At 43.0% G+C, this 20154-nt stretch overlaps 1 protein-coding gene across 1 annotated transcript in view; it reads right to left on the reverse strand.

Annotated features, from left to right (window-relative positions):
* The window catches only part of CTNNA1 (catenin alpha 1), a 220161-nt gene that overhangs the window by 47844 nt on the left and 152163 nt on the right, over nucleotides 1-20154 (reverse strand). Inside the window, exon 10 of the mRNA XM_045027314.1 lies at nucleotides 1744-1836. Coding sequence (XP_044883249.1) covers nucleotides 1744-1836 — 93 coding nt within the window. The remainder of the gene's footprint in view (nucleotides 1-1743; nucleotides 1837-20154) is intronic.

Here is a 20154-nt window from a genome sequence, read left to right on the forward strand (position 1 = left end):
CTGCAGGACAGGTAAAAGGCATGAGGTCTGCCATCTGATGGGTAGACTCAGACAAGTAAGGGGACAGAAGTGCAGCTAGTCCTGTAATAGTGACATTACCTATTTATTGCATCAGGCTCAAAAGAATTACATGCAGAGCTCTGTCTACATATAAAGTAAAATGAATTTAACCAGTTTTATAGAGCATCTATACCTAGTCTAGTTGTATCTATTATCAATTAGAGATACAAAATTAGAGCCTGTTCTAGGAGTCTGACTTAGTATGTCCATTTTTACAAATAACCAAATAAACAGAACTGATGATTTTCAAAATCATCATCTGAAACATGGGCACTTGGTGATGGACCAATACCTAGCAATTAGGAGGTTTATCAAAAAACATGATCTTGTTGATTAAGACTTATTGAAAAGAAAGACTGATCCATGTACCTGCATTTTTAATGTGGGTATATACCAGAGCTGGACAAACTTCCTACAATTGCCAAAATCATTTCATTCCTGAACTGCACGATCTTATTTTCCCTGTACAAGATAATAATGTACATTCTCCAATAGGGAAATGTGTGAGAATGGTCAAAGTTATTTTAGTGTTGGATGAAAACTGATTTTCTTCTCTTCTTCTATTCTCAGATAATATAGTCACATAAGGCACAACATTCCTTCTGGTGGAAGAAGGAAACAGGGCTGCCTGTCTCTCTGAGACTTAACTATGTGTTTGGCATTCAGGTGCATGTATTTGCTTATTTAACTAAATGTTGCTGGTTTTCTAAGAATGATACAAAAAAATAAATATTACTATCAGTCATATCCCATTCACTCACACTCATCCCATACAAAACAAAGAAACCCAGAGCAGCAGTGACCTGAATTCCTAAGGGAAGGAGGATAGAGGGGAAACCTATATAAAAACACAAAGCAGCTAAAGGAGACAGATCACCTTTTATGACAAGGCAAAGTTTGACAATGGATGAACAGGACATTATATTTTTAAAATATATATTTCCTATTCATGCTTATCCTCTTGCAATGGCTTATTTCTGTACTTCAGAGCTCTGAATTTGTCACTGCCCTTCCTTTAAGCCACCATAAGCATTGATGAGCACTAATGTCTTCAATTCACTCCTACTACCTTGTCAGAAGTATTTATGAGATCAAGACTTAGATGATTAAATAGGACAGTCTAGCGCTTTATTGCTTTCCTGTTTGCAATAAAGAACTGTGAATCAAAAAAAATGTGATCTTAACCAAAAGTTTGATTGGTTTTAAGCTTATCTATCTTTTTTTCTCCCTATCAAAGAAGATCTTTTTTAACAAGTTCATGCGTTCTGCTACTTTGACAAAATCATTTTATAACAACTTAGCAAAGGGCATGTAAAGTATTTAGCATTTCATATTATGGTCATATCTTAAACCTACTAATTTTGATAGATGCAATGGTACTTTCTTCATACCACATTCTTTTGCAACATGAGCATGCATATATACTGCATATCTTCACTATTTACTGTCTAGCAGTTTGTCTAGACATAACTGTTCGAATCTAGTGGGACACATATTATGTACTAGTAAATGTAGTAGTAAGCTAATCAGGTAGCCACAAATCACAGGCCAACTTTTCTGGCATATGTTTTTAGGCAAGTTCCTATCCCAGTTGTTCATCCTTCAATACTCAGTCCACTTCCACTGCTTTAGATATTCCCTACTCCCATGTACACCTATGAAATACTCAAGCTTGCAAATTACCTGAGGACAGAGATTTTCAAGCTGACTTGCTGACATGCGAACTAGTTTCACACCTTCTTCATTATTTGAGATGGAACAGGCCAAGTTGGCAACCTATATTGGAGAGAGGGGGAAAAAATATTTTTTTTTTAGAAAAGCAGTTTTTATTTCTGTTGTAACATGCAAAAATTACAACCTCTTTGTTCTGTGATCAGGAAGCCTTCAAGAAATGCTCTCCTAGTTCTTACAACTCAATCTAATACAGCTTTCGAATCACCAGCGACATCTGTTTTGTCACAAGCCAGCAGATCATAAAATAGTCATTCAAATAAGAAAGGCTGTTATCAGTGCTCCCATTTACTCAATTGAGAGGTTGCCACAAGGGCACCATTAGTGATACCTGAAATCACAGCTAAATGCCCATTCCTACTTATAAACTATATAAGAATGGAAAAACTGCAAGCCATCTATTTTATTTTTAAAATGTAGGGATAAACAAATTGCTGACCATCTGAGGGTTAAGCCTTATAGTACTTATTACTGTACCTCAGCCCTCTTCCCTGAACAATCACCACATGAAAATGCTGGAGCATATAAAGTCAAAATGTCTGAAGATCCAACATACACCTATAGTGCATAACTGCAGGAGGACCATGAAGCTTAATCTACTTTTTAAAAAGAGTACTGTTGCACAGAAAGCGCCTTAGTTACTGTATATGGAAACTTAATTAGCTATTATTGCATAAAAAGCATCTCAGTTTAGGCTAACAATTTGACCTCCCTTAAAACTACAATATTCTGGGAAACATCCCCCACCACCACAATGCAGAGAAAAACACTGACAGAAGTTATGGGATCTATGCAAGACAGTATTTATTGGTGCAGGCAGAGCTCAAGAGCACCGACTATTCCCCAAGATGCTAAAACAGTAGATCAAATTTTTAGCCTAAAACCGGACAGTTTCTCTTTAAGTGGCCCATCATGAAACAAAGGCCTTTTGTTTCCAACCACTTTTTGGGTGGGGGAGGGGAGGGCATAGAATATTTTTATTTTGTTTTTTTTTTAGCAACTGAAGGTATTTGCATATTGGAGCTGTTCTCGGGGGAGGAAAATCTAAAGTTGAATTATGTTCCTTATTTGACGGGTAAATGACAAGCTTATTTTGAGCTCCAATACAGTTACATTTGAGCCAGAAAGATGTAAAAATAGCACAAAGACAACCAAACTAAGATGAACATTGTGTACCATCCTAAGAGAAATGGCAAAAGGCACCTGCCCAAAGTAGTGACAATCTCAAAGGAGGTAAGTTACGCTCAGTAAAGCCAACAAATGCACCAGATATCTAACCAAACACATTTTTAGAGAAAATTTGGGGTAGTTCTCTTATTTAATTGAAGTATACTACCTATTCATACATAACATTTTAGATAAAAGTTAACATGAAGCTACAGTCAGATATTACACTTTTTTCAATGCCTTTCATTCACTTCCTTTATCATAGTCTTTACTGCATCTAGAACACATTCCTGGGGCAGTGACAACAGATACAGTACTAATCACATATCAATAAACCAAAGTGAAGAGTCTTGCCACTTCCATTAGTGATACCACAGCTCAAAGTAAATTCATGATGCAGAGACTTCTCACTCTACACTCTCAGTTCCTAATTGAGTTATGAATGTTGTAAGATCAAACATTCTCCAGATCAGTGGTACATTTCAAACTCTAAATGGCTGAGTACACAATGGTGGTGGAATAATCTCAGATTATTATTCATCCAAGTGCATAAATGGACAAGAGAAATGATAATATAATAGAGTTGCTCTTTCCAATATTACAGTTTAGGCTCTATTAGCTTTTAGGAATATCACTGGTATGGTAGCCTTATAGCTTTTATTTAGTTTAATTAGTTTTCATAGAAAAAAATTAACATCTTAAAATTGAGCTACGAGTGACAGAGTAAATCTTCAGTGGACTGCCAGGTGGGATAGCGGTTTTTATGGACTGTATGGGCTCAAAGGGGCATAAAGAGTTCCTGATTTAGCAAAAGCTCATTTTTATTGGGCTGCACTGAGTGTGAAAACAGCACACTGAAAAATCCCTTAAACTGCAGTTCTGCTCTGAAAAATGACTTTGTATGCTTCAATGTTTTTCCTCTCCATATCAAATTATGCTCAGTTTTGTACATAAGGATTTTCTCCCTAAACTATCATGCCTGCATACTGAGAATCTGAGAATCAACCTGAGCTCTTTTCTGTCTTGCATATCACCAGCAAAAGAGATTCTGGTGGCCATTTACACTCCTACGTATTCTATTATACCGATCAAAACCCAATGAAGAGAAGACAACTGCTGAACAAACAATTCTGTTGATGCATAAGATGGAAAAGAATCACTCAGTGTTAGCTGTGTTGGTAGCAAGCTAATGATAGTAAAAAAGTACACAGTAAAATTTCTACTTTTGTCACTAAAATGGGTGGCTGTGACTTTGAATACTCACAGTTGGCAAATTTAGGTAAAGAGTCATTTTTACACAATCAATTTCTAGAGTTGCTAGGGAGTCTATTATCCCTAGCACATGCTGAAATTAGTGACCACTGGTCAATGCAATTGAAAATGTTTAAATTAATCCCATGATTTTTAGGACTTTCACTGGACTGGCAATATTGCCTACGCGCTACATTTTAACGTGATTCAGCTTCTAAATCTGTACCTAATTAAATGAACAGATTATCAGTAGTGTTCAGGACCCCAGAGCCCTCATGGCACACTAGCACCACACACACGAGTGAATACTGAATGGAAGCTGTACAGAACTGCCTAGAGAGCGGCATACAACAGCCAGATGTGGGAGACTCTGGCTTCTCCAAGCACAACTTGCTGAATTAAGAACAGTGTATCCACCTTGAATGCAAAAAAGGAAATCAAATTAAAAATCTGATGTTTGGTGACATTTTAAGGAATTTATTTTGTATTGTATATTCATTTCTTCCCCTTAGCTCCTTGATGCTGGTAATCTTTCCTTGGTAGCTATCCTGCCGGGACTGCCAGTAACTACAGGAGAATATATGAAATTTCATTGCAACATGTAACCTAAGTATATGGTTTCAAATGATTTACACAATGGTTGACAAAAACCTCAATTTTGTAAATGATGTACTAAGATGCTAATCAAAAAGGAAACTGCATTATAATGTGCATTTAAAATTCTTCCTCAATATTTCTTAGGTGTATTGTGGCAGATATTCTCAAAGAGCATGTAGCAGTTGAGAGGAAGGACAGTCTTGTCGTTATGGCAATGGAGTGACGCTCCAAAGAACTAGATTTTGTTCTTGGTTCTGCCAAAGTTCCTATGTTACCTTGGACAAGTCACTGTCTCTATGCCTTAGCCCCCCCATCTGTAACAGGAGAAGAATATCTCAAAACTATTGTGTGAGGATAAATTAATATATACGGTGTGACAGGGTCAGGCCAGATGGCTACAGAAGAGTGATAGAAGGCAGATATATTAGTCCCAGATTCAGCAGGTCCCTTTTCCCTGGGTAAGGTAACAGCGGCAGTTCCAGAACAAGTAGGAACTTGCTGGAACCAATTAAGGTAGGCAGGTAGGCTAATTAGGACACCTGGAGCCAATTAAGAAGCTCCTAGAATCAATTAGGACAGGCTGGCTAATCAGGGCACCTGGGTTTAAAAAGGACCTCACCTCAGTTAGTGAGGCATGCGTGTGAGGAGCTGGGAGGAAGAGGCACAAGAAGCTGAGAGTGAGTAGGCGTACTGCTGGAGGACTGTGAAGTACAAGCATTACCAAACATCAGGAGGAAGGTCCCGTGGTGAGGATAAAGAAGGAGTTGGGAGGAGGCCATGGGGAAGTAGCCCAGAGAGTTGTAGCTGTCACATAGCTGTTACAAGAGACACTGTAGACAGTGGCAATCCACAGGGCCCTGTGCTGGAACCCGGAGTAGAGCGTGGGCCTGGGTTCCCCCCATCTGCCTCAACTCCCTATCTGAGACCAGAGGAGGTGACCTGGACTGTCCGTCCCACCGGAGGGGAAGGTCCCTGGCCTATCACCTGACCCACTAGGTGGGTCAGGAGACTGCAGGGATTGTTCTCCTCCCTTTCCCCATGCTGGCCAGTGATGAGGTTAGCTGAGTGAACAGCAGATTTGAGCTGCTAGCAAAAGTGGCCAAACTGAGGGCTGCCGTGAATCTCTGAGGCGAGCAAATCCACCAATAAGCGCAGAACTCACCAAAGCAGAGGAGGAACTTTGTCAAAGGATAAAGTATATAAGTCTAGAAATACAGCTAATTACTAAGTCTCCTTTAAAACCAAATCAAATTGGTAAAGCACATACAAGACAGTTCCCTTTTCTGTAACTGGTGTTCTTCGAGAGGTGTTATTCATGTCCATTCTACATTAGGTGTGTGTGCTTGCTGCATGCACCGGTGCCAGAAGTTTTTCCCTCAGCAGTATCCATAGGCTCTGGCTCCCTCTGGAGTGGCCCCTGCATGGATCCTTCCACCCTCAGTTCCTTCTTGCCAGAAACTCTGACAGTGGGGAAGGAGGGTGGGTCGTGGAACGGACATGAGCAACACATCTCGAAGAACACCGGTTACAGAAAAGGTAACTGTCTTTTCTTCGAGTGCTTGCTCATGTCCATTCCATATTAGGTGACTCCAAAGCAGTACCCCTGGAGGTGGGTAGGAGTTCACAAATGTGTAGATTGCAACACAGCTCTGCCGAACCCAGCATCATCTCTGGCCTGCTGAGTGATGGCATAATGAGCGGTAAATGTGTGACCAGAGGACCATGTTGCAGCTCTACAGGTGTCCTGGATAGGGATGTGAGACAGGAAGGCTGCCGAAGACGACTGCACTGTCGAGTGGGCTCTGACAATCAGTGGTGGCGGAACCCCTGCCAGGTCATAACAGGTCCTTATGCACGGAGGTAATCCAATTGGAGATGCTCTGCGAGGACACCGAGTGACCCTTCCGCCTATCCGCTATAGTGATGAAGAGTTGAGTCAATTTTCAGAAAGGCTTGGTACGTTCTAAGTAGAAAGCCAAGGTCCTCCGGACATCCAGGGCATGAAGACACCTCTCCTCACCTGGTCTTGAGTGGTTTGGGACAGAACATGGGGAGAAAGATATCCTGGTTCACATGGAGACCACCTTTGGCAGGAAGGACGGGTGGGGCCGCAACTGAACCTTATCTTCGTAGAATACCGTGTATGGAGGTTCTGAGGTCAAGGCTTTAATTTCAGAGACACATTTAGAAACCCTTTCATCAAGGGGTAGAGCCCACCCTGGCAGGAGCTGAAGAGCAGAGGACGTCAAACAGAGTCCGCGGGCTCTCCCAATTCCTCTGCCTGAAGCCCCAGCTTAAAAGTGACCCTCTTCAAAAGTTCCTGGTGTGCCTTGGCATCATCCTGAGGAACTGGGTGAGGGGGCCCCGTCTTGTTCGGGCTCTCGGGGACCGACAGGGTTCGGTGGATCTTCATCAGATACTTGGCGATCCACGCCTCATGCTTCTCGACCAGTACCGGGATGTCGAATGGGACTGGGAGCTACTATGAGCCGGCTGCCAGAAGGATCGGCCTGAGTGGGGCAACCTTCCTTTTGGAGATGGGCAATGACGGCCCGGTGATTGGCCGTCTCTGGTGCCCGATCACTCTTGGACCATTAAAGATGGTTGTGCTGGTCCTGGAGTTCTTGCTGGTGGCGCATGCCTCAGAGGTTCTGCGCCAATCTACCAGCAAAGTACGCCTCGAGTCCCTCGATTGGTCCCCCCAGTGCAGAGACTGAAGAGGGCTCTGCTGAGCCTGCCTCTCCAATCCTGAGGCAGGACAGCTGCAGGCAGGCGAACGCTGGTGGGACGTCCCTCTCGATGGGGCATGGTACCACTGAGGCAGGGACACATGCATCGGTCCCAACGTGCGTTTTCCCGGAGACTGGGGTACCGAAGGAGCCGGTGAGGGTGGCCCTGGGAGCGCCAGGATGTCCTGAGCTGCTTGAAGGGCTTCAGGCATCAATGGCACCTGAAGTTGGCCAGGGCCTGCACCTCTATCTGGAGGCACAGGCAAGGCATGGGATGGGCTGCACCGCTCGACTTGATCTGGGGCCCGACTTCCCGAGGGAGATGTTGAGCTCTTCGACATGGGTCTTGGCTCGCCCCCTGTCCTCTCCTTTCCCTTGCGGGAGGTAGGAGATCTTCCCCTCACAGTCTTTTTCAGCTTCTTGACTGGAGCCGTGGAGGGAGACCGATGCTGGCTTGTAGACGGCACCGGGGGGGCACTGCACACAGAGACCACAATGCTTGGTGCAGAGTTGGACCACTGCTCTGGTGCTGGAGTGAGTGCCGACTCTTAAGAGTGCTCTGAGATGCATATCGTGCTCCTTCATCCTAGGTTTGAAGGACTTGCAGATACAGCTCATCACTTATGTGCCCTTCACCTAAGCACCTCAGGCAGCTGGTATGGGGATCGCTGATGGGCATGCTGCGACCGGGTCCCATCCAGGACCAATGGAGAGTTGAAGAACTACTACTAAGGGTAAATAAGAAAACTACTAACTATGTATAACTATTTTACAGGATTTCAAAGTTTGCAAGAACAGAGAAGGAATCAATGCTAGTCTAAGCAGTAGACATTCCACTTGTCACTGGTGGCAAGAAGGAACTGAGGTGGGGGGAGCCAGCAGCACCCCTTATACCACACCATGTGGCCACCACTCCAGAGGGCACCAGAGCCAGTCCCCTACGGATACTGCTGAGGGAAAAACTTCTGACACCGGTGCATGTGGCAAGTACACAGCCCTAATATGAAAGGGACATGAGCAAGCACTCAAAGAACAACATGTATTTCCAAAATAGATTTAAAAGGTACCTGAAATAATACAGAAGTCCTGTGCAACAAGATTTAGTTGAATAATTCACCCCACTTTTCCAAAAGACAGGAAGACAGGTGGCACAATGGTTAACTGACACCACAAGAGGGCTAAAAAATTAGATTTAAAAAGAACACTTGTGTTTAAGGGCCAAAAAAAAAAAAAAAAAAAAAAAAGGAACTGAATTCTTACAACTCAATACTGTCAAACCTCTACAATTACCAGTGTCACAAATGTGATGATACAAGAGAAATGTGATGAATGTAACCAAACACTATGACATTGTTAGTTTGTACATTCTGGGAAAAATATGCCCCGAGAACTCAGACCAGAGAAAAAGTGGCTCAGTTTAGAAATACCCCTAGTAGTACAGACAGATCAAATTAAAAACCTTTTTGATGCACTGTCAAAGCACTAATGTTTTGTAGAGTATGTAACCATCGCCAAGAAACTGCCTTGTATATCATAAAAGGCAGGACTGACTTGAGGCTGACTACTGTTGCCGCCAACGTTTGGATGAATGAGCTTTAGTTTACCTCCCAGTGACAATTCTGTCTGGATGTGGCAAGTGACAAATGCACAAATACAAACACTTCACATAGTTCTTTGCTACATGCTGAACTAACCTACTGGTAAAGTGAAACTAAAAGCTGGATGGAATTTTCTAGAAAGCTGTCTACTCCAAACGTGTCTCAGATCTTTACATTTAACTTGAAATTCATTAACAATGATACTGGAGTATGAGAAGTTAAATGAAAAGTTCTTTTAAACTAAAACCTATTCATTTTTAGGGAAAGATATGCATAATCATCAATTTGTCAACTCATTACTAAGTAAGGATCTCTTCAACACTACTCCTGTCCATCATTCTAAAGAGAGTTGTTCTCATTGCTAAAAACAGAATTTCCATCATAAAGCTAAGTAGAAGCTGATGTACAAGGAACAATCTGCTTCCATTGGTTTCAAGACTGCAACAACAAAAACCAGATGATCTTGGGTTGTTATTAAAGAACAGTTGAAGAAAATCAAGGATAGTTGCTAGAAGTTTGTGATTTTTCAATGCAAAGAAAATTTCAAATCATTTAATATCTGAGCCTAGATATGTAGCTTTTCTACAAGTACTGATTTGATATTAAAAAGACTCATCAACCAGCCTTTAAAGGAGATCTGTACAGTAACTTCTCACAAAGTCATCCCGGTTAACGTTGTTTCGTTGCTGATCAATTAGGGAACATGCTCGTTTAAAGTTGTGCAATGCTCCCTTCTAATGTCGTTTGGCAGTCACCTGCTTTGTCCACTGATTGCAGGAAGAGCAGCCCGGTGGAGCTAGCTGGTGGGGGCTTGGAACCATGGTGGACTGACAGCCCCCATCAGCTCCCAACTCCCCTAAGTTCCCTGTGCAGCAGCTGCCCAGCAGGTTAGCTATTGCAGCTGTCCCTCCCTGCACTGCCATGTGCTGCTCCTGCCATCTGCCTTGGAGCTGCTCCCCAAGACTCCTGCTTGCTGGGGGGGGGGGAGAAGAGGAGGGGGGCTAATATCAGGGTGTCCCCCCACCCCCCGCTTACCCCATCTTCCATAGAGCAGGGGGGGACACACGACAGAGGGAGCTTCCAGACAGAAGCAGCTGCTGTCTGGTCTGAGCTTGCTGATCTAATTAACAAGGCAGGGCACTTCTGACCCCACTCTTCATACTTAAAGGGGAAATGTTCATCTCACACACACACACACACACACACACACACACAGTCTGTCCGCCCGCCCGCCTTTCCTGCTACCTTGTATAGTAGAGTGTGAGAGTTAACCCTTGAGGGCTCAGCCAATTGCTAGTTCATCATTTAGCAGTAAGGCATTCCCTGGAAATATCCCACCCCTCTGAGTCCTCCACCTCAACCAAGCTTCACAATCATCATCACTGTGTACCAGTATTAAATTGTCCTGTGGCACCTTATAGACTAACAGAAGTATTGGAGCATCAGCTTTCATGAGTGAATACCCACTTCGTCAGACACATGTGGTGGAAATTTCCAGAGGCAGGTATAAATATGCAGGCAAGAATCAATCAGTCTAGAGATAACGAGGTTAGTTCAATCAGGAAGGACAAGGTCCTCTTCTAGCAGTTGAGGTGTGAACACCTAGGGAGGAGAAACTGCTTTTGTAGTTGGCTAGCCATTCACAGTCTTTGGGCTTGGCTACACTTACAAATTTGCAGCGCTGCAGCAGGGTGTGAAAACACACCCTCTGCAGCGCTGCAAATTGCGGCGCTACAAAGCGCCAGTGTAGTCAAAGCCCCAGCGCTGGGAGCCGCGCTCCCAGCGCTGTCTGTTATTCCCCACAGGGAAGTGGAGTACGGACAGCGCTGGGAGAGTTTTCTCCCAGCGCTGGTGCTTTGATTACACTTAGCGCTTCAAAGCGCTGCCGCGGCAGCGCTTTGAAATGCAAGTGTAGCCAAAGCCTTTGTTTAACCCTGAGCTGATGGTGTCAAATTTGCAGATGAACTGAAGTTCAGCAGTTTCTCTTTGGAGTCTGGTCCTGAAGTTTTTTTGCTGCAGGATGCCTACCTTTAAATCTGCTACTGTGTGTCCAAGGAGGCTGAAGCGTTCTCCTACAGGTTTTTGTATATTGCCATTCCTAATATCTGACTTGTGTCCATTTATCCTTTTATGTAGGGACTGTCCAGCTTGGCCAATGTACATACCAGAGGGGCATTGCTGGCACATGATGGCGTATATTACATTGGTGGACATGCAAGTGAATGAACTGGTGATGTTGTGGCTGATCTGGTTAGGTCCTGTGATGGTGTCGCTGGTGTAAATATGTGGGCAGAGCTCGCATCGAGGTTTGTTGCATGGATTGGTTCCCGAGTTAGAGTTACTATGGTGTGGTTGCTGGTAAGAATATGCTTAAGGTTGGCAGGTTGTCTGTGGGCGAGGACTAGCCTACCTCCGAAGGCCTGTGAAAGCAAGGGACGGTTGTCCAGGATGGGTTGTAGATCACGGATGATGCGTTGAAGAGGTTTTAGCTGAGGACTGTAGGTGATGGCCAGTGGAGTTCTGTCGGTTTCTTTCTTGGGCTTGTCTTGCAGCAGAAGGCTTCTGGGTATACATCTGGCTCTGTTGATTTGTTTCCTTATTTCCTCATGCGGGTATCGTAGTTCTGAGAATGCTCCAGACTAACACGGCTACCCCTCTGATACTTGACAGTATTAAATTGTTTGTTTAAAACTTATACGTACGTGTGTGTATGTACACACAATATATAGTCTTTTGTCTGGTGAAAAAAATTTCCCTGGAACCTAACCCCCTCATTTACATTAATTCTTATGGGGAAATTGGATTCACTTAACGTTATAGTTATGTTCCTGAAAAATGCGATTAAGTGAAACGATGTTAAGTGAGGAGTCACTGTATAAGGAACAATGAATTAAGTTTGTGTCCTTTTCCACTTGTTTCCAATGCATGAAGGAGTCTTGATTATTTGTTACCTTAGAAATATCAGGTATGTCAAGTCTTGCTTCCATGTTTTTATTGGAAGACTGAGGTCTCAGATGTGTATTAGGACTTCTGAAAACACTTTGGGCATTCATTAGAAAGCAGGAAAGGTAACACTCCCCCTCCCCCCGCCTAATTTTTCCTCCCTTTGCAGGTCACTTTTAGAGCAGGTTCCGTAAAGAGCCACACTGTAGGAAGAACTCTAGTCAGATGGTTTAGGAAAAGGATGCAGATACCTTTTTCAGTATTTGGAATGTGTTTATGCTTCTTTAAAAAAACAACAACTGTCATAACTATAAAGGGAAGGGAACAGCCCTCCTGTGTACAATACTATAAAATCCCTCATGGCCAGAGACACCAAAATCCTTTTACCTGTAAAGAGTTAAGAAGCTCAGGAAACCTGGCTGACACCTGATACAAAGGACCAATAAGGGGACAAGATACTTTCAAATCTTGGTGGGGGGAAGTCTTTTGTTTGTGCTCTTTGTTTTGGGGGTTGTTCGCTCTTGGGACTAAGAGGGACCAGACATCAATCTAGGCTCTCCAAATCTTTCTGAACCAGTTTCTCATATTTCAAACTTGTAAGTAACAGCCAGGCAAGGCGTGTTAGTCTTAATTTTGTTTTCTCAACTTGTAAATGTTCCTTTTTGCTGAGAGGATTTTACCTCTGTTTGCTGTAACTTTAAACCTAAGGCTAGAGGGGGTTCCTCTGGGCTATATGAATCTGATTACCCTGTAAAGTATTTTCCATCCTAATTTTACAGAGAAGATTTTTACCTTTCTTTCTTTAATTAAAAGCTTTCTTTTTAAGAACCTGATTGATTTTTCCTTGTTTTAAGATCCAAGGGGATTGGATCTGGACTCACCAGGAATTGGTGGGGGAAAGGAGGGGGGATGGTTAAATTCTCCTTGTGTTAAGATCCAAGGGTTGGATTGGTGTTCACCAGGAACTTGGTGAAAAAGCCTCTCAAGGCTACCCAGAGAGGGGAAGGTTTCTGGGGGGAAAGAGGGTGTTCCAGACACTGAGGAATCTGGATGGTGGCAGCAAAACCAGATCTAAGCTGGTAGTTAAGCTTAGAAGTGTTTATGCAGGTCCCCACATCTGTACCCTAAAGTTCAGAGTGGGGGAGGAACCTTGACAACAACAAAAACAAAAAAAAACTTAATTGCTAGATTTTTCCCTTACTGCACTTGTTGGTACAAGAGGGGATTTTTAGTAATTTGTTTTAGTAAAGATGTAGGAGCCAAATGTATCATTAATAGAGTTGTCTGAAAAATATTTGATGGGAAGTTTTCCATCAAAATATGCAGTTTCATTGAAATCAAAACCTTTAGTGGGAAAATGTTCACTTCCATGATATTTGTTGACAGAAATGCATTTAATAGAATTTATCTGTATATTAAAAACTAGAGGAGCTAAAATTTAAGAGTTTTAACCTACAATAATGGTAGCTATACCTGTGCAAAATATTACAAGATGTGTGACAATCTGCTTCTGTCAAAAACTAAAATTTTGAAAGAATTATTCCTATACTGGAATGGGCTGGGGAAGAAGTCAGAGAAAGCACGAACACACTAACTCTTGTCAATTACAAGAGTAAAAAAAGTGCTACTTTTAACTCTGTAGCTCCCTGGCGCCATTTCCCCCCAATCTCTTCTAATTTAACAAAAGGGACTGTCAGAGCAGGTTTCCCTTCCCCCACTGAAAAAAAAATGAAAAAGAGGGCCTGGACCCTGAAAATCCAAAATGAAACAAAATTCATTTCAATTAGAATGTTCCTGCATTGTTCACAAATGTTAACAGAATCCATCCCCAACACACCATCATTAACATAACTTAGTTTACATCATACAATAAACTGTCAAGGGGACAAAGTTCCACACTGGATACCTTTGGGAGTTTATATTTTAAGTGTTGAAGCCAAGAGACAGTTACTAGCCTATTAAACATTTAGGGTCATGATTTTTTTTTTTTTAAATTGTGCCAGGCATATAGAAAAAACTAGTCAAAAGGTACACTGACCCTGGTCTAAAGCTAAAATAAATACTATTCTTAGGGCTGTGCACACTTGATTATGCTGGTGCAAAAACAAGAGCAATTGTAATTTCAAGCTTCATTATAAACAAGGGATAAAAATTGGTAGGCAAAATGTTTTCAGGCTTCAAAAGCCTGGAGAAAAAGTTTTAAAAGGTTCTTGATTGCCTTTAAGAGAAAGTTAATTGGGCAGGTGACAGAAATGCAAAACAGGGAAACAAATGAAATTAGAGCCCTAGGTACTCAATCACCTCCTTAGTATTTAAAATTAAAACTCCACCCTTTCTTCCAAGCCTGTAGGAGACAACTTTACTCATTTATAAAGTGAATTTGTATGTGTAGAATTTATTAAGGGAAAGAAAAGTTGAAGAGTTTTTCATTTAGCTCTGAACATGACCAGGCTTGTGGCGATTATTTCTTCAGGTAATGAGTTTCATAGTCTAGGTCCAGCTCCTGTGAAAGCTCAGTGCCTTACACTGATAAGCCTCCCCCATACTGGAAGAATTTCTTTCTTCCTTCAGTGGAGTGCGACTGCCACGTGAGCTCAGCCGTAGAGTGAGGAAATTTCCTTAAGAAGCCAGGACCAGAGACCTTCCAGCTCCTGGGCTATCATCAATGAATCAAAGGAAAGACCAGTGATCCTGACTGAACCACGAAGAATCATTGATTTCAACAAATTCCAAAGCCTACTAAAAGATAGCAGCACTACACCCACAGGACAAGGAACGGAGGACCTGGAGAATCATCATCATTGTATGGCTAACCTTGGCAATCAGCACACACTGGACTCAAGTGTCCACTGTTCCTCCCCATTGCCCACACAGATCTAGCCTATGCAGAGACTATCACATGCCAAGAGAACCTTCCTAGTGGCCTCCACTGAAGCCACCAAAACCTGCCCCAAGGAGCTACGTAGGATGGTAAACTGCTTCATTCTCGAGCATCTGAACCTGCATCAGATCTGAGCACCACAAGCAGGAAATAACCTCCTACTTTGCTGAGATCACACGTATTCGGGAAGCCTTCTCAGACAGCGTGGATCTGCTCTACCTATGCCCACCAACTAACAGCCCACCTGCATTCCCAGATTTCAGTACATTCACTCATTAAGTAGTTCTGGACACTCTTAAGGAATTTCAGCCTAAAACTTGTGAATCTGACCCTGCCATTCCTAGGCTCGTGAGAGAAAGTCATGAATTGGTGCTACTTCTGAGCAACAGAGCCAGCACACCATTCTGAAAAGGAAGCTTCCCTTCCCCTCCTTTTTCAACATGCAAGAGCCCAATCAGCTAGAAGAAACTGACCAGGGATATATCTGTTCTGGCCAATCACCAAGCACCATGAAGTCTCCCCATTCCTAAGCAAGCTCACAGAGAAACTAGACACGGGCCAATTATGAGCTCACCTACTGAAGCTTACATTCTAGACCTAGCACAATCCAGACTCAATCTAGGAAATGGAAATGAAACTATTTAGTGAGGCTCACAGATCTAACTCCTGTCAACTGATAGAGGGCAGACATCCATTCTCATCCTCCTGGACCTCACTGCAGCATTTACCACCACTGATCATGAGATAGTGTTATCTCAGAGGAGTCCAGGATAATGTGCTAAAATGGTTTGAGTCCTTCCTGGAGAGGCACACCAAATGAGTGATGATGGAAACTGCACCACCACTAAACCCCTCTCATGAGTCCCACAAAGATCAATTCTTTCTCTGGTCCGATTCAGCACCTACTAAGTGAAGAGATCAAATGACATGAACCCAAGGCACCAGCAACATGCAAAGCTCTAATTATCCTTTTCCACATATGAACACACCACTGCTACCAAGAAGACCCCAATGACTGGACAAGATCAGTTCACGGATGAACAGCAGCTAGCTGAAGCTGAACCTGAGCAAAACAGAAATGATACTGGTGGACAGAGTTTTGAAGAGTTTGCAGTCTCTTTTGATGAACGTATACGTCCACAATTGGTTAACTCAGTCCATAGTTTAGCGTCAGCTAGAAATCAGAGAGTACTTTCTAAGCTCTCAATAAACATTGTTACTTGCAGATGCTGCTATCATCTCCATTCGCTAGGAGACTCTGTCCCCTCGTGGTGGATGATGACCTGCCCTCGGTTATTCACAACTTCCTCATTGCTCAGCTGAGTACGGCAATGTGATATACCTGTGCACGAAACTCCAACCAGTACAAAACACTGCAGTGTATTCTCAGCAACATAGGTTCAGTATGCTTGTGATACCCTATCCTCTGCTCTCTACACAGTTTTCCAATAGAATTTCAAATCAAGTCTCAGTCCTTATCTTCAAGGTGCTCCATGGCCTGGGTGCAGGGCAGGTAAACAACGGCCTAAACTCCAGGATGACGACTGGTCAACGACCACAGCTCTCTGGCACAACAGAACTCTCTACAATAAAGCTCATCTGTGCAGGACACAGGACTCTCTTGGTGGCCAGTCCCAGATAGTGGAATCAACACCCCGAGGAAACTAAGCACCATCACAAACCACTACCTTCCATTTGAGGTGCAAGCTGCATTTCTTTGCATGTACTTTTTAACAAATATGGACATCTATTTAAAAACTCCAAACCTAAAACAGCTGTAGCAGCACAGGAGCCAGCAAACAGAGCTGTAAACAGGGGAGTTTGAGTGGGAGTTTGCAAGGGGAGTTTTGGTGGGAAGACCAGAAGAGGCAGGCAGACGAACAGACAGGCTAGTGAAGGGAGTGTGTGGTGTTCTGGCAGTGTTTTGGTGCTCATTAGGGATTTGTTTTGCTGTGGGTTGTGGTGTTTTGCTTTGGTTTGTGTTTCCTGGACTACCAGGACTTAGGTGGGAAGGCTATGATAGATACCGAAGCAGTAGTGGTAGTGACCCAAGCAGTGGAAGACACAATGAAGATGACTGGATGTGGAAGCTGCAGTATGTACATGATCCTGGAGGGGGTACCTGAAAAGAGTTTTGTCTGCATGCAGTGCCGCCTGATAGAGCTGATGGACGAAAAGATCCGAGATGCAGGTGGAAACTCTGGTTAAGTTTAGAAGGAGGTTCAAGCAGGTGATGGAGCAAAGATTTGAGGAGGCTGAAGGGAAAAGCTCAGACTTGCAGATGGAAGCAGGACCAAAGAGCTCTGAGGGGAGACTGCTCGGTGAGGACAGTGGAAGCATGTGACTAAGAGAACCAGGCAGAAGAAAAGATGGGTTAGTGAAGGAGAAATAGAGCTCAGGAATAGGCTTGCAGAGTTGAAAAATGAAGAAGGGGCACAGCAGGTGGTCACTAAAAGTAAGAGGGCAAGGAAGAAGAGAAGAGCAGCTAGTCCTATAGGAAGAGGGGACTACACCAATAGAGATAACACCAAATATCAGTCCCAGGAGAATACAGGATGGGTTGCAGAGGATTACAGGGGAGAATAGGAATCAAGAGGACTTGCAGCCAGAGGGAACAGGGGATAGACCGGAGAATCACACCATCACCAGGGAAAGGCAGGTCTACATGATTGGGGACTCCTTACTCAGAAGAATAGACAGGCCTGTAACAGAGCTGATCCAGAGAATAGAAGGGTGTGCTATCTGCCGGGTGCTAAGATACAGGATGTGGCCCTGAGGATCCTAATGGGAGTGGGAGTGGGAAAGAATCCACTGATTGTATCATTTGTTCCCACATGAAGGACAGCTAGATTCTCGCTGGAACGAATCAAGGGAGACTATGCCAGGCTGGGGAAGACGCTTAAGGAATTTGAGGCTCAGGTGATCTTCAGTGGAATTCTGCCTGTTCCTAGAGAAGGGCAACAAAGGTCTGACAAGATTATGATGATCAACAGATGGCTCAGGCAGTGGTGCTATAAGGAGGGCTTTGGGATGTATGGCCACTGGGAGGCATTCATGGACAGAGGACTGTTCTCTCGGGATGGACTTCACCTGAGTAGGGCAGCAAACAGACTTCTAGGATGGAGGCTGGCACAAGTGATTGAGAGCTTTAAACTAGGAATTTGGAAGAAATGGTTGGGAGATGTCCAGGTAATCTCCACGCTGGATTTTAACATTGAGAGGGAAGAAAATGAAGTAAGAACAGATACAGCCGTGGGTAGGAGAATGGACATAAGGAGAAAGGGTAGTGTAGATACCAGTCTAATAGGTGATATTGGTGGTAGAATGTCTGTGCCTAATCGGGTAAAGAATGTCAGTGAAGCCAAACAGCAAAAATTAAGATGCTTGTACATTAATGCGAGGAGCCTAGGTAACAAAATGGAGGAACTAGAGCTACTGGTGCAGGAAGTGAAGCTCGATATTATAGGGATAACAGAAACATGGTGGAATAGTAGTCATGACTGGGGTACAGGTATTGAACAGTATGTGCTGTTTAGGAAAGACAAGAATAAAGGCAACGGAGGTGGAGTAGCATTGTATATCAATGATGAGGTAGACTGTAAAGAAATAAGTGATGGAATGGATAAGACAGAGACTGTGGGGGCAAAAATCACATTGGGGAAGAAAGCTATTAGAGCCTCCCCTGAGATAGTGCTTGGGGTGTGCTATAGACCACCGGGATCTGATTTGGATAGAAACCTCTTTAATATTTTTAATGAAGTAAATACTAACGGGAATTGTGTGAACATGAGAGACTAACTTTCCAGATATAGACTGGAGGACAAGTGCTAGTAATAATAATAGGGCTCAGATTTTTCTGGATGTGATAGCTGATGGATTCCTTCACCAAGTAGTTGCTGAACCAACAAGAGGGGATGCCATTTTAGATTTGGTTTTGGTGAGTAGTGAGGACCTCATAGAAGAAATGATTGTAGGGGACAACCTTGGTTCAAGCAATCATGAGCTAATTCAGTTCAAACTAAATGGAAGGATAAACAAAAATAGATCTGTGACTAGGGTTTTTGATTTCAAAAGGGCTAATTTTAAAAAAATTAAGGAAATCAATCCAATCCACTTCCTTAACTCAAGAACTTATGGATCTAAAGGCAGAGGAGGCCTGGAATTACTTCAAGTCAAAGTTGCAGAAACTATCAGAAGCCTGCATCCCAGGAAAGGGGAAAAATTTATAGGCAGGAGTTGTAGACCAAGCTGGATGAGCAAGCATCTCAGAGAGGTGATTAAGAAAAAGCAGAAAGTCTACAAGGAGTGGAAGATGGGAGTGATCAGCAAGGAAAGCTACCTTATTGAGGTCAGAACATGTAGGGATAGTGTGAGAAAGGCCAAAAGCCATGTAGAGTTGGACCTTGCAAAGGGAATTAAAACCAATAGTAAAAGGTTCTATAGCCATATAAATAAGAAGAAAACAAAGAAAGAAGAAGTGGGACGGCTAAACACTGAGGATGGAGTGGAGGTTAAGGGTAATCAAGGCATGGCCCAATATCTCAACAAATACTTTGTCTCAGTATTTAATGAGGCTAATGAGGAACTTAGGGATAATGGTAGGATGACAAATGGGCATGAGGATATGGAGGTAGATATTACCACATCCAAGGTAGAAGACAAACTCAAACAGCTTAATGGGGCCCAGATAATCTTCATCCAAGAATATTAAAGGAACTGGCACATGAAATTGCAAGCCCATTAGCAAGAATTTTTAATGAATCTGTAAACTCAGGGATTGTACTGTATGACTGGAGAATTGCTAAAAATTTTCCCTTTCTTAAAAATAGGAACTAAGTGATCCGGGTAAGTACAGGCCTGTTAGTTTGACATTGCAGCATGCAAGGTCTTGGAAAAAAAATTGAAGGAGAAAGTAGTTAAGGACATGAGGTCAATGGTAATTGGGACAAACTACAACATGGTTTTACAAAAGGTTGATTGTGCCAAACCAACCTGATCTCTTCTTTGAAGAGGTAACAGATTTTTTAGACAAAGGAAATGCAGTGGATCTAATTTACCTCAATTTCAGTAAGGCATTTGGTACGGTTCCACATGGGGCATTATTAGCTAAATTGGAAAAGATGGGGATCAATATGAAAATTGAAAGGTGGATAAGGAACTGGTTAAAGGGGAGACAACAACGGGTCATACTGAAAGG

Source organism: Mauremys mutica, chromosome 8 (genome assembly GCF_020497125.1).
Source record: "Mauremys mutica isolate MM-2020 ecotype Southern chromosome 8, ASM2049712v1, whole genome shotgun sequence".
Lineage (NCBI taxonomy): Eukaryota > Metazoa > Chordata > Testudines > Geoemydidae > Mauremys > Mauremys mutica.